This window comes from Drosophila miranda, chromosome 4 (genome assembly GCF_003369915.1).
Source record: "Drosophila miranda strain MSH22 chromosome 4, D.miranda_PacBio2.1, whole genome shotgun sequence".
NCBI lineage: Eukaryota > Metazoa > Arthropoda > Insecta > Diptera > Drosophilidae > Drosophila > Drosophila miranda.
In genome coordinates, this window is record NC_046677.1 from 1,984,392 (window position 1) to 1,997,437 (window position 13,046).

General features: G+C 43.9%; 1 protein-coding gene across 3 annotated transcripts in view; it reads left to right on the forward strand.

The window, feature by feature from the left end:
- LOC117188768 (mitochondrial basic amino acids transporter) overlaps positions 1-13,046 on the forward strand; it is a 160,246-nt gene that overhangs the window by 130,262 nt on the left and 16,938 nt on the right. For all 3 annotated transcript variants that reach the window (XM_033393129.1, XM_033393128.1, XM_033393130.1), the window contains one exon: positions 11,987-12,448. In XM_033393129.1, coding sequence (XP_033249020.1) covers positions 11,987-12,448 — 462 coding nt within the window. The remainder of the gene's footprint in view (positions 1-11,986; positions 12,449-13,046) is intronic.

A 13,046-nucleotide genomic window follows, 5' to 3' on the forward strand; every position in this document is an offset into this window, starting at 1 on the left:
ATATGAGACGAGTACGTTGTTTGGAAAAAGTTAGCGAATAAATTTGCAATACCAACAGCAGAAGCTTCTGTTTTGTTCTGGTAATGAAGGGAAGGAGGAAAAACGTTTGACTTGCGCTTAGAATTAACGAACGAATAGAATTTTTTAGGATCACTACGAAAGTTACTACTACATTGTGAAAGGTAATGATTATAACACTGACTATTGACGGCAAGGAACAGAGAGCGAGCGGAGGAGTATAGAGCTAAGGCCAACGTGGAGCCCGACTTCTGGTACTTTTTATAGAGCCGGGATTTATTATTTTTTAAGTATGACAAATACTTGGAGAACCAGGGAGGCTTGGACGATACAGGTACAGTGATATCTGGAACAAACGTATTAAGGGCGGAGTAAATAGAACTATAAAACGAGTTAACAGTTGCATCTATGTTCGGTAATGAATAAAGAAACGACCAATCAACACGCGAGAGATGTAGATCTAAATCAATCAAGTTTGTTTTGCGAAAACACTTTATGTGACAAGGAGCCATGGAACTATCAGCACCTCCAGATTGTGAACACTCCAGTGATATCAACAAAGTTGGATGGTAAGGATCTTCAGGGAGAGATATTGGGCTTGCTCTAGATACCGTAGCAAGAGAACCATCGTTAACAAAAACGAGGTCAAGAAGTCTGTCCCTAATGTTTTTAACGGCATTATTTTGGACAAGGGAAATATCCGTTAGCCCATTGATAAAGTCATTATGGCAATTGGGAAACAACAGGTTAGCGTCATCACAAGGCAGCCAAGAAAGAAATGGGAGGTTAAAGTCCCCCATGACAATAATTCGATCATTGCACCCTAATGCTGAAACAACAGTATTAATTGCTGAGAGGTGGTGTAAGTAAAGCTCAGCATCAGACCTGGGAGGAATGTAAGAGCAGGTTAAATAGAAAAATGCGGAGCCAACACGAACTTTGACTGCAACAAATTCAATTCCATGAATGTTATTGAATGGGAATAACTCAGATGAGAAAACAGATTTAACTGCAATCAGAACCCCACCTGCAAAAGATGGGCGGTCCATTCTATAAATAGTGTAACTATCAATGAAAATTTCATGATCATTGACAGAGGAGTTAAGCCAGGTTTCGGTAAACGCGATGGCATCGAAATCAAAGGACGCGCTATTAGTATGAATTTGACGCAATTTTCCCAGCAAACTGCGAACGTTCTGATAGTGCATGGAAAAATAGTACATCAGTTTTTTGGATCGAGTTCGAATCTTTGAGAAGGAACTCATGCACAATTGTATGCTCAGGCCATATTGACGGTTCTAGAGAACAGGATAGTAAAGAATCAGGGAGAAGAATTTTAAAGGATGATATGTTGCGCTTATGTTTAAATGTAAATTTAGTCACAACTATATCAACAGGCGAAGTGTTAAGATTAGCGGCAAGATGTTGTTTAACATCCTCCGTTGTAGCCTCAGGAATAAGACGAGAAACAAATATTGCTTTCCGAGGGACCACTGCTTTAAGTTGAAGTCCCGAGCGAGATCGATATGGTGGAGCCACTCCTAACAGAGATCTACTCCAAGGAATTGGAGTAGGAAATGGAGCAGGAATTGGAGCAGGAATTGGAGCAGGAATTGGCAAGACGTCGTCAGCAACCAGCACACCCGCACTAGGAGTACTCACCGCGTCAGAAGTGACGGCCACAGAAACTGCAGGGATGGGATTGATGCTGTTGGGGAGTTGGGTGCTCGAAGGAAGCACATTGCTCGGTGTAAAGAACTCCGGAGCCACCGTTGGCGGATTTACAGACAACGGCGTGGCATGACTACACGGAAATGCTTCCGATGGATGAAGGTGGGAGGCAGGCGTACCATTCGGATTAGGTTGCAGGAGATTGGTAACAATATGCGGAATTTTCCGTCTAGGCGATTCGCTCAAGAGTTTGAGCCCAAGAAACTGTGATTCAAGGGCAAGAAATTTCTCGTTGAGAGCCACAAATTGTTTCCGGACATCCAGAAACCCAGTTCATGTTGCCTTAATTATTTATTTAATTAGGTTAGGTTAACCCGGACGGCCCTCAGCGGGGCCACGCATAGGCTAATATAGCCCTTAGCTATCCGGGTAGGGGGGGTATGAACCATCGCTGGAGTGTTTATGTGGTTTTAAAGTCCCCGAAAATCAAGGTGCTTTTAGCATAGACCAGCAGTTCCTATGGCGTACTCTTGGAGGCAGGAGAGCCGGACAGTTGCAGATGAGATGTTCCAGGGTTTCGATAGCCCCAAGTTCATCACATTTCCAACAACTGTCTCTGTTGGTGATGCCTAGCTTTGTTGCATGTGCAGCAGCCAGACAGTGACCTGTTAGTATTCCCACTATTAATCTACACTCCTTTCGTGGTAGGTGCAGTAGGTAGTGGCTAAGTTTCTCGTTGCGTTCCTTGCACATTATTTTCGAGGTTCTTCAGGTGGTGCTACTCCTCCACCTGCTTTCGATTTGCGATCTACCCTGCTTCTCTAGAGCGCTTTGCAGCGTTCTAAGGAAGACAGGCACGTTCTCGGTTTTCCTATTCTCCAGCCCGACGCCTTCCTTAGCTAGTACGTCCACCGCCTCGTTTCCTTCGATGCTTTGGTGGCTGGGAACCCAATAGGTCCGCACTGACTTTGTCGTGCTTAGGGTATCTAGTGGCTCCCTCCTCGTCAAGACACTTCTGGAACTGACCGCGGACGCTTGCATAGATCTGATTGCCGCTTGGCTGTCGACGAATAGATTGACCGCATCGTGTGCTCGCTCTATAAGCTGAGCGACATCTGCTGCTTTCCTCATGGCGAAAACTTCTGCCTGAAATATGCTGCATCGGTCCGGTAGCTTATATGACAGCCATATCTCAGGGTCTGTGCAGAATAAGCCCGCTCCTACTCCTTCGTCGATCTTGGAGCCGTCCGTATATATGCTGAGGTGTTTAACTTGGTCCCTTCCCTTTTTCCAGTCGTCGGGTCCCAGAGATGAGATAGTTTTGATGTCGAGGCAAGTTTGGGGGATCATGTAATCAGTCGATCTGCTCATGTCCCTGCCAATTGAACTGTGCCCGTATACCTCTGGCGACATATTTCCTGGTGCGATTAGGCGCTGTGCTGCCTTCCCGCAATCAGGCCAGCGTGAATGTCCAGGGGATCGATTCCGAGTACAGTTTCGAGTGCTTTTGTTGGGGTTGACCTCAGCGCCCCTGTAATACAGATCAGAGACTGTCTTTTTCATAAGCTTATGGTATGTCTTCTTTTCAGTAGCTTGCCACCACACTACGGCTCCATACAGCAGAGTTGGTCGCACCACCGAGATGTAGATCCAGTGCATTAGAGCAGCTGACAAGCCCCATGTGCTGCTGAGCATCTTCTTTTATGCATAAAGCGCAATGGTGGCCTTCTTCACCAATTCCACTAAATTGGGCCTCCATGCCAGCTTGCTGTCCAGTACTGCGTCTAGGTATTTCACTTGTGGAGTCAGCCTAGCTTGGTCAATTTTTGAGGGGGTCCATATCGGTACCTTGTACCTCTTGTGAAAGAAGATGAGGTCCGTCTTGTCGGCGTTGGTACTGATTCCTACCTCTTCCGCCCACTCACGTATCTCCCTGAGTGTACGTTCCATTAAGGAGCTGAGGGTCGATGGACAAACACCCGTAATAAATATGCTTATGTCATCTGCATAGGCTGTTATCTTTGGGGCCTTCCTTTCAAATCTCTTAATGAGGTCGTCGACCACCAAATTCCACAGTAGTGGCGACAGGACTCCACCCTGAGGTGTGCCTCTGTGTGCCCCCTTTACCATGGAAACAGTGCCCCACTCCGATTGCACCCGTCTACAACTTAGGAGGTTTTTGATCCAGACGTTGATTGCAGGGTGTATGTTATTCGCTTCTAGGCGACTTGTTATTGCGGTTGTGGCCACGTTGTTGAATGCTCCTGAGATGTCCACAAATGCTCCCAAAGCATACTTTTTGTTGTGAAGGGCGCTCTCGATGGTGGCTACTAGCGAGTGTAGTGCCGTCTCCACTGATTTCCCTTTGGTGTAGGCGTGTTGGTTTGTTGACATCAGTCCGCCTACCTCATTCCTGATGTGCAAATCCAACAGCTTTTCTAGTGTTTTTAGTATAAAGGAGGTAAGGCTTATCGGTCTGTAATCCTTGGGACTCACGTGGCTGCACTTTCGTGCAACTCTCAAGGTTCTCCATTGGATGGGGATATAGCCCGTACTTAGGCATGCTGAGTATATTGCGAAGAGCCATGGGGTAATAACCTCTTTGGTCAACTGCATCATGGCTGGGAATATCCCGTCCAGTCCTGGTGCTTTTATGCCCGCGAAGGAGTCTATGGCCCAGTGGATTCTCTTAGTGGTTAACAGACCTATTGGGGGGTGCTGTTCCTCGGTTGCTAGGTCCTGATGCTCCTTGGCATCAGTGACCTCGGTGCATCCAGGGAAGTGCGCCTCCATTAGTGCTGTTAGGGCCTCTTTACTGCCCTCTGTCCACTGTCCGTTGTCTAGTTTTAGTTGGCTCTGTACTGTGGGCTGCTTTGAAAGCAGCTTCCGGAGCCTAGCGATTTCGGGCACTTTCTCGATGTTGGAGCAGAAGTTTCTCCACGAGTTCCGTTGTGCCTTACGTATTTCCTTCTTGTAGCTCCTAAGTAGGATTATATATTCCTCATTGACAATCTCTTCGTTAGCTTGTTTGGCGATCATGAAGAATTCCTTGAGGTTGTTTCTTTGGAGAGAGAGATCTCGGTTCCACCAAAGTGGCTTGGACCTCCTCTTCGATCTCGAGGGTTTGCACGATGCATGGTAGGCGTTCAGAAACTCGTTGGATAGGGTTTTTAGGGACTTCTCTATATCCTCCGCGGATTTCACTGAGCCCGGATTCGCGAGCTTTGAAGTAGCTGTCTTTTTAAACTCTGCCCAGTTTGTGTTCCGGGAGTTTCTATAGACTGTTATCTTCGAAGAGGGTTTGAATTCGCACTTGAACTGAATGTACTTATGGTCTGAGAAGGATGGTCTTTCGAGGACTCTCCAGTCAGATACCAAAGTACTCTTTCCCGGGACGAGGTTTATGTCTAGCACGTTTGACGAGGTGGAACCTACGAAGGTGTGTTCCTCCCCCACATTTGTTACGTCTAAGTTAGTGGATAAGATGAAGTCTAGGAGTGACTCACCTCTATCATTGATGTCGGGGCTTCCCCACACATTGTGATGGACGTTGGCGTCTGCGCCAATGAGGAGTTGGAGATTTTTGGAACCGGCTTCTGTAACCAGACTCCTAAGTTCTTCCGGTGGAGCGGGCCTGTCGTGTGCCATGTAGCAGGAAGATACCATAAGGCGCTTTTCCTCGCTCTCCAGCATCACTACCGTCAGGTCATCCGTGCTGTAATGAGACATAAGATGAGCATGGATTTCCTTCCAAGTGAGTACGGCGGTTCTGTTCCTGCTTACCGATGTTGAGTAGAAAAGGTTGTAATTTGAGGACCACGGCTTCTGGACTAAAGCTATGTCAGCGGTCCCTTGCTTCATGGCAATGAGGAGCTCCGCCGACGCTATTCTGCTCTTATGGGTGGGTAACTCAACCTCACACGACAGGTTGACTATGATTGTCAGGTCACCGTCCTCCTCCTCCTCCGAGTCGTCCAGCGCAAGACCCTGGGCGGCCTCCACTATGGTCTCGAGACCTAGGTCTTTTTCGACTTCGCCTGCCAGGAGGGTGTGCGCATCTTTTTCCTCGGTGTGGCGCTTTTTCAGTCGTAGGTATACGCTACCTACGCCCCACGCCATCTTCCCGAACTTGGGATACAAGATATCCTCTGCCTCCTTGCTGATCTGGAGGATAACATGCTGGCCCCCCTCGTTGGGTAGTGGGCTACGCATAAAACACCTTCCAGTCAGCCGTTGGCACGTCCGGATTTTGCCTCTGCAACAGCTTCAGTGCTTGCTCCCCCTGGACAGCAATGGGGAAGAGCACCTTCGCCTTTGGTATGGACGGGATCAGCTCCCTGTTTACCTCCTCCAGCTTGGCCCCCTCCCACAGAGCTTCCAGTAGGGGCACCTTCTGCACCAGACACTGCCGCGTTGGGTCGTCGTTGGATTTAAGGATCTTGACCCCGTTCAGCCATACCGCTCCATCAAACGTTGGCATGGGAGCGCTGGGGTCGTCCTATATTCGCGAGAAGAGCGATTCGACAAGCTGCGCGTGGACTAGCTTCCGCCCGCCGTCATCTTTCCGTTCTGGTCATTGCGGTCAATCAAAGCCACAATGAGGTGTCTCTTGGACTCCTCGCTAATGGCCTTCTTCCTATGCTGCCTCTTCTTAGGCTGTGGCACCTTGGGCCCGCGTTCTCGATGGAGCGTTGCCTCTTGGTGGCCAACATCTCCTCCACCTTGTTGGCGAATCCACCGTTTGGGACCTCTAGCCATGGCCCTGGTTCAGTTCCCCCGACTTTAGATCGGGAAGACGATGCATCATTACCTTAGCTGGACACTGCATTACCCCGGACAGGGCAAGCGACAGTGCATTACCCTCAACCGGGATAATGCAGTGTCCATTGCCCAGCCGGCATTCTCTTGGAGGGTTCAGCTGGAGGGTTTTTGCCAGCCGTTTATTTAATTAAGCTTAAAAAACAATTTGAAATATCTGACTGAATTCTCCTTCTGTAGTTGTTACCGCTGCTGCTTCTGCTGCTGGGGTTGCTGCTGCTTATATCGCTGCTGCTATTGTCGATGCTACTGATATCGATGCCGTCGCTGGGGTCGCTGCAATTATTGTCGCTGCTGCTGGGGTCGCTGCAAATATTGTCGCTGGCATAGTGGGCACACTACAAACCATTATTTTTTTTTTTTCACAGTCACAGTTATTGCCGATTTAATTTTCATCAATTGCCGGCTAGTTATAGTAGTATTGCGAGTTATATATATTTTTCTTTCGATTTTTCGGACTCGAAAACGCCACCGTCACGAACATATTTTTCTTTTCTTCAGCATGTTTAGCTCGTATTTTTCCAAATTTTTCCAATCTATAATTATCTTTACAGATCGCTGTTTACACCCGAGCAGTAATAACTTGTCTACTTTATGTGGTTTCTTTAAACCTTTGTTTTTTGGTTGCATGAGTAAATGTGTACATTCTGCAAGAGGGCCGAAAAAGGCATGGTTTTGACGTTAATATGTTCATGTTTCAACAATAGGAAAATATGGAGGGCCCAGGATATGCCTGGGTATATTCGTATATTCCACCATCTTCGGATATCTCAAGTTATGAGCAGCACTTGTTCGCATTAACCGCTGTTTTTTCCTCACTATCAGATAAAGATCATATGATAGTTCTTGGGGACTTCAACTTGCCAGGAACTGTTTGATCTTCGGTAAACGAGTCTAGTAACCTAGTGCCCTTGTCACAAAATGACCTTGTTGACGGCTTGCTTGTCCTGTCCCTGTCTCAAGTCAATTATGTGAAAAATTCCTTGGGTCGATTGCTGGATCTGTGCTTTTTATCGGATCCGACCATTATATTGTTAACCCGAGCCCTTCTGCTCACTATACCTGAAGACGCGTACCGTCCTACTTTCGAAGTGTCGCTAGATATAAGATCAACTGTATTGGATCGGTCGAGAAGATTATCTTAATGTGTCCGCTGCTTTCGTAAAGCCAAGCTTGCGAATCTTTATAGCTTCATTAGGGATTTTGATTGGTCGGCCTTGTACTTGTGCACTGCTGTTATAAAATGCACAAACATTTTTTAGTATGCACTTGGCACATTTTTGATTCTTTGATTTTGATTCCAAGCAGTTTTACAGCTTCGTAAACAGTAAGCGTAGATGAAAGCTCTATGTTTGTCATCTTCTTAATCCGGTGCTTTCACCAGTTCCTGACGAAGCCTCCGTCTGTATAATCAGTATTTGCACCGAGGCTCTGTGTGGATCCATTGATTCTTCTTGTTGCCCCCCAATCTGGAAGGAATCGCTTATCTCCATAAAAGAGGTAGCAAGTCTGATGCAAAAAATTATAGAGGTATATAAAAGTTATCCGATATTCCTAAAATGTTTGAAAAAGTTTTAATTTGTTAGATTCTACTTTCCTAATTAAAGGTTTTCAAGGTAATTTACAGACGGATTCGACTCTGTAAACCATTCCCTTTTAGCGCATAAACTTGACCTATTAGGGTTTTCGCCCAACCTCCTGAGTTGGATTTATAGCTATCTTTGTTCCAGGTCTCAAAGAGTCCTCTTCAAAAACTCCCTCTCTTCACCAGTAAAGGTTTCTTCGGGAGTACCACAGGGCAGCAATCTATGCCCCTTCCTTTTCAAGCTCTTTATTAAAGACTTGCCTTCGGTATTATTGTACTCTCAAGTACTCATATATGCGGATGATTTTAAACTCCGTGTCCAGTATAAGGACATTTTATTTCATTCTTTTGCATTCCGATCTCAATAACTTTCAGTCATGGTGTTGTGCAAACTTGTTACACCTTAATACCTCGAAATACCTATATCTCTATACCTCGCTTGTTCGTCTGATCTTAGAATACGGATCCTGTGTATGGTGCCCTCAGTACAAAGTATAACAGGACCGCATAGAATCAGTACAGAAAAACTTTTTACTCTTTGCTCTGTGATGCGGTCGTGAGACTCCCATCTTACTCTAGTAGACTGCTATTAGTAAACCCCCCATTCTTAGTCAACCGTTGAAAAATGTTTGGTATGATTTTTATGCACAACTTCACGATTCCTTTTAGATTCACTAGAAACTATATACCGTTGTCCCGTAGCATGCCTTTCCCGTAGTTTGAATCAGTATTTATACTTTTTGAATTCATGCTTAGTTCTTTTAGCAAGTGTTGTTCTAATATTCCTCGAATGATATTGAAACAGCTGTCTTTCCTGCATGTTCGAGTCGTGCGTCGATCATTACAATAATGATCCGATCGGATTCAGACTCGGCAATCAAGATAGATATGGTCATTTTATAAAGTTGTGCGTTTTTAATTTTTTCGTATCTTCTAAATTGTGGATACCACAGGTTTTTGTCCCTTGTGGGGGCGAAAGGGGGCTTTGCTAATTTAAAAATACACTTGTAATAGTAAGATCTAACAGGAGTGTGGATACAGAAATTGGTTGCTCTAGCTTTAATAGTCCCTGAGATCTGCGGATGCCACAGATTTTCGTACTTTGCGGGATGGGGCGAAATTTTAAAAATATACTTGTGTAGGTTCGATATTACAGGAGTGTGGATACCAAATTTGGTTGCTCTAGCTTTTATAGTCTCTGAGATCTAGGCGCCTATTTTTAGCGATAGGCAAAGCCGACCATGAAACGTGTGTGTTATAGAGAGACAGAGTGAGAGAAAATGTGTTCTTTATTCTGGCTATAATAATGGTCCGATCTGGTTCAGTCTAAAAGATATATTCATTCTTTACGATTCTGCGTTTTTTGTTTTCTCGTATCTTTAAAATTGTAGATGCCACAGATTTTCGCGGAAGTGGGCGGGCAAAGTTTTGAAATACACTTGTAACAGTGATATATCACAGAACTCTGGATACAAAACATCGTTGTTCTAGCTCTTATAGGGTCTGAGCACTAGGCGTTCATAGGGACGGACAGAGAGACATGGCTTAATGCATTCGGCTGATCAATCGATGCTGATCAAGCATATATCTACTGATGCTACTGATGCTGATCAAGCATATATCTACTTTAAGGGGTCGGAAAAGCTTCCTTATGGACGTTACACACATCCATTTTCACCAAAAATCTATCGGGTATAAAAATACTAGAAATTTTGTATTTCCAACGTATGTATCTAACAGTATGTAACGATAAATCGGTAACGGTAAAATACATTGAACGAGGCAAATAAAATTAAAATAGATATAGATGTATGAATAAAATATAAAACGACAAGACACTAATGTAAATTACGTGAAATAAAATAGTCAAAAGGTATCGGCTTGGATTTGAAAGCTTAGAGTTTTCTCAGATGGTAACCTACAACGCTAAAACCTAAGCTACAACGCTTTGAGGGCCGGCTCATTAGCTCTACAGAATTGAAGTTCTTAAGCACCTAGATGGTGTAGCATTTTTTTGCTTGTTTGCTTCTGCCTCAGATTTTAGTTGTTGTCCTTTCTCGACGTTCGTTGTCCGACAAAAGCTGCGAGGGAGGATCGTCTGCAGAAAACACATCAAGATCGATCATCACCGGAATTACATGTTTCGCCGTCTGGAATAGTGGCCTGTCTGTCTCATAATCCAAACGGTCATAAACTAAATTAAAACTCGGTTTCTTATCGCTTAACCACAGGCCGTAATCGGGTTCCCCTGTTCAGACAGAAAATAGTTCGCGATCTAAATCCACGCTGCTGAAGAAGCTCAGTATTTCACCAGAATTCTTATGTTATATGGAAAAATGGAAGCTTACGTCTGCAATTATTCAAATAATAAAATTTTTGTAAAGCAATGACATTACAAAGCAACAAAATTGTTTGTTTTTAAATTTTCAAATAAAATCATAACTAAAAAAAATTTTTAAGTCGGTTTTGTTTAAAAAAGTTTGAGTTTATTGCATAGCTGTGTCTATGATGCCACAGACAACCTACAGCAATACATCAAGCTGTTTGAGAACTGGGCCTGTCGATGGAACATCTCCATAAGCCCTGATAAGTGTGCAGTGGTGACGCACACTTTAAGAATGGGCTCTAGCTCTGGTGTCTTCCTGCTTGGGAAACTCGTGGAGCAGCGTAGGAATCACACCTACCTCGGATTTACACTGTATGCACGTTTAACTTTCAGCAGCTACAGAAAGCGTTTTGGCTACTTATCAAAGCAACAAGCACAGTATTAACGAGGGGGAACGTTGTGAGCTGCTGCGTACACCGCAACTCTACATTTATACAAAGAGTACGTGCGAGAGAGACAGAAAATCAATCTGATAGATATGGTCGTTATCTATGATTCTGCGTTGTTAGTTTTCTCGAATCTGCAATATTGTGGATGCAACAGATTTTCGTTCTTTGTGTGGGCGGAAGGGAGTGGGGCGAAATTTTGAGATATACGTTTTATAGTGAGATCTAACAGGAGTGCGGATACCAAATTTGGTTACTCTAGCGTTAATAGTCTCTGAGATTTGTGAATATCCCCAGATTTTCGTCCTTTGCGGGGGTGGAAGGGGGTGTGGCGAAATATTGAAACAAACTCGTCTCGGTCCGATATCTTAGGAGTATGGATACCAAATTTGGTTGCTCTAGCTTTTATAGTCTCTGAGATCTAGGCGCTAATGTTTTACTCTAAGCAAAGCCACCTATGCTACGTGTGTGTTAGAGAGAGACAGGGCGAGAAAAAATGAAATTGTTTTCTTGATGCTGGCTATAATAATAATATGATCCAATTCAGATTCTGCAGTCTAAAAGATATGGTCATTCTCTACGATTCTGCGGTTTTGGTTTTCTCATATCTTTAAAATTGTGGATGCCACAGATTTTCGTTCTTTGTGGGAGCGGAAGTGGGCGGGGCGAAGTTTTGAAATATTTTTGTAGCAGTGACATATCACAGAAGTCTGGATCCAAAACATCGTTGCTCTAGCTCTTATAGTCTTTGAGCACTAGGCGCTAATAGGGACGGACAGACGGACAGACAGACAGGGCTCAATCGACTCGGCTATTGATGCTGATCAAGAATATATATGGATGAGTGTAACGACCAAAAGGAAGCGTTTCCGACCCCATAAAGTATATATATTCTTAATCAGCATCAATAGCCGAGTCGATAGTGCCATGTCTGTCTGTCCTTCTGTCCGTCCGTCCGTCTGTCGCTATGAGCGCCTAATTCCCAAAGACTATAAGAGCTAGGCCAACGAAATTTTGTATCCACACTCAGAGTTAATATGGTTTATTTATATGCATAGTTTATTTATTGATTGGGACTTTATAGTGTAGGACTAACTACAACTTGCATTTTTTTCTTTAAAGGTGCTGCTGGAGTACTTGTTGGCCACCCATTAGATACTGTGAAAGTTCATTTGCAAACTGATGACCCTAAGAATCCGAAATATAAAGGAACATTTCATTGCTTAAAAAAAATAATACAAAAAGATAATATTCAAGGTTTATACAGAGGAATAAGCAGTCCAATGTCAGGAATTGGATTAGTAAACTCAATCGTTTTCGGAGTATATGGAAATATTCAACGTTTGTCAGATGAACCCAATTCACTCCTTTCACACTTTTATGCTGGTTCCATTGCCGGACTAGCGCAAAGCTTTGTATGTGCACCGATGGAGCTGGCGAAAACAAGGCTTCAATTATCGTCACAGATTGACAGTGGAATTAAATTCACTGGGCCCATAAACTGCATTAGATATATAATAAAAACAGAAGGTGTACGTGGAGCGTTTAAGGGCTTAACGGCCACCATTTTCAGAGATATTCCAGGTAAGACTGTGTACCAGTTACTCGTAGATTGAGAGATGTATGTATTTAACAAGCACAAGAACATTTTTTAAGTCGGATAATTATTACAACAAGCATTGTCATGTTTTGTCGGTTTGTACTTTTATACACGGTATTAAAAAGTATAGATATATTAGATTTGTGGTGAAATTAGATGTGTGTAACGTACAGAAGGAAGCGTTATCCATAAAGTATATATATTCTTGATCAGCATCAATAGCCGAGTCGATTCAGCCCTGTCTGTCTGTCCGTCCCTATTAGCGCCTAGTGCTCAAAGACTATAAGAGCTAGAGCAACGAAATTTTATATCCGGACTTCTGTGATATGTTACTGCTACAAGTATAATTGAAAACTTTGCTCCGCCCACTTCCGCCTCCACAAAGGGCGAAAATCTGTGGCATCCACAATTTCAAAGATACGAGAAAACAGAAAACGCCAAATCGTAGAAAATGTATATATGTTCTAAGATGCAAAATCTGAACCAGATTGTATAATTATAATAGCCAGAATCAAGAAAACAATTTTATTCTCTAACACACAGGTTTCATGGTCGGCTTTGCCTATTTGCAAAATATGAGTT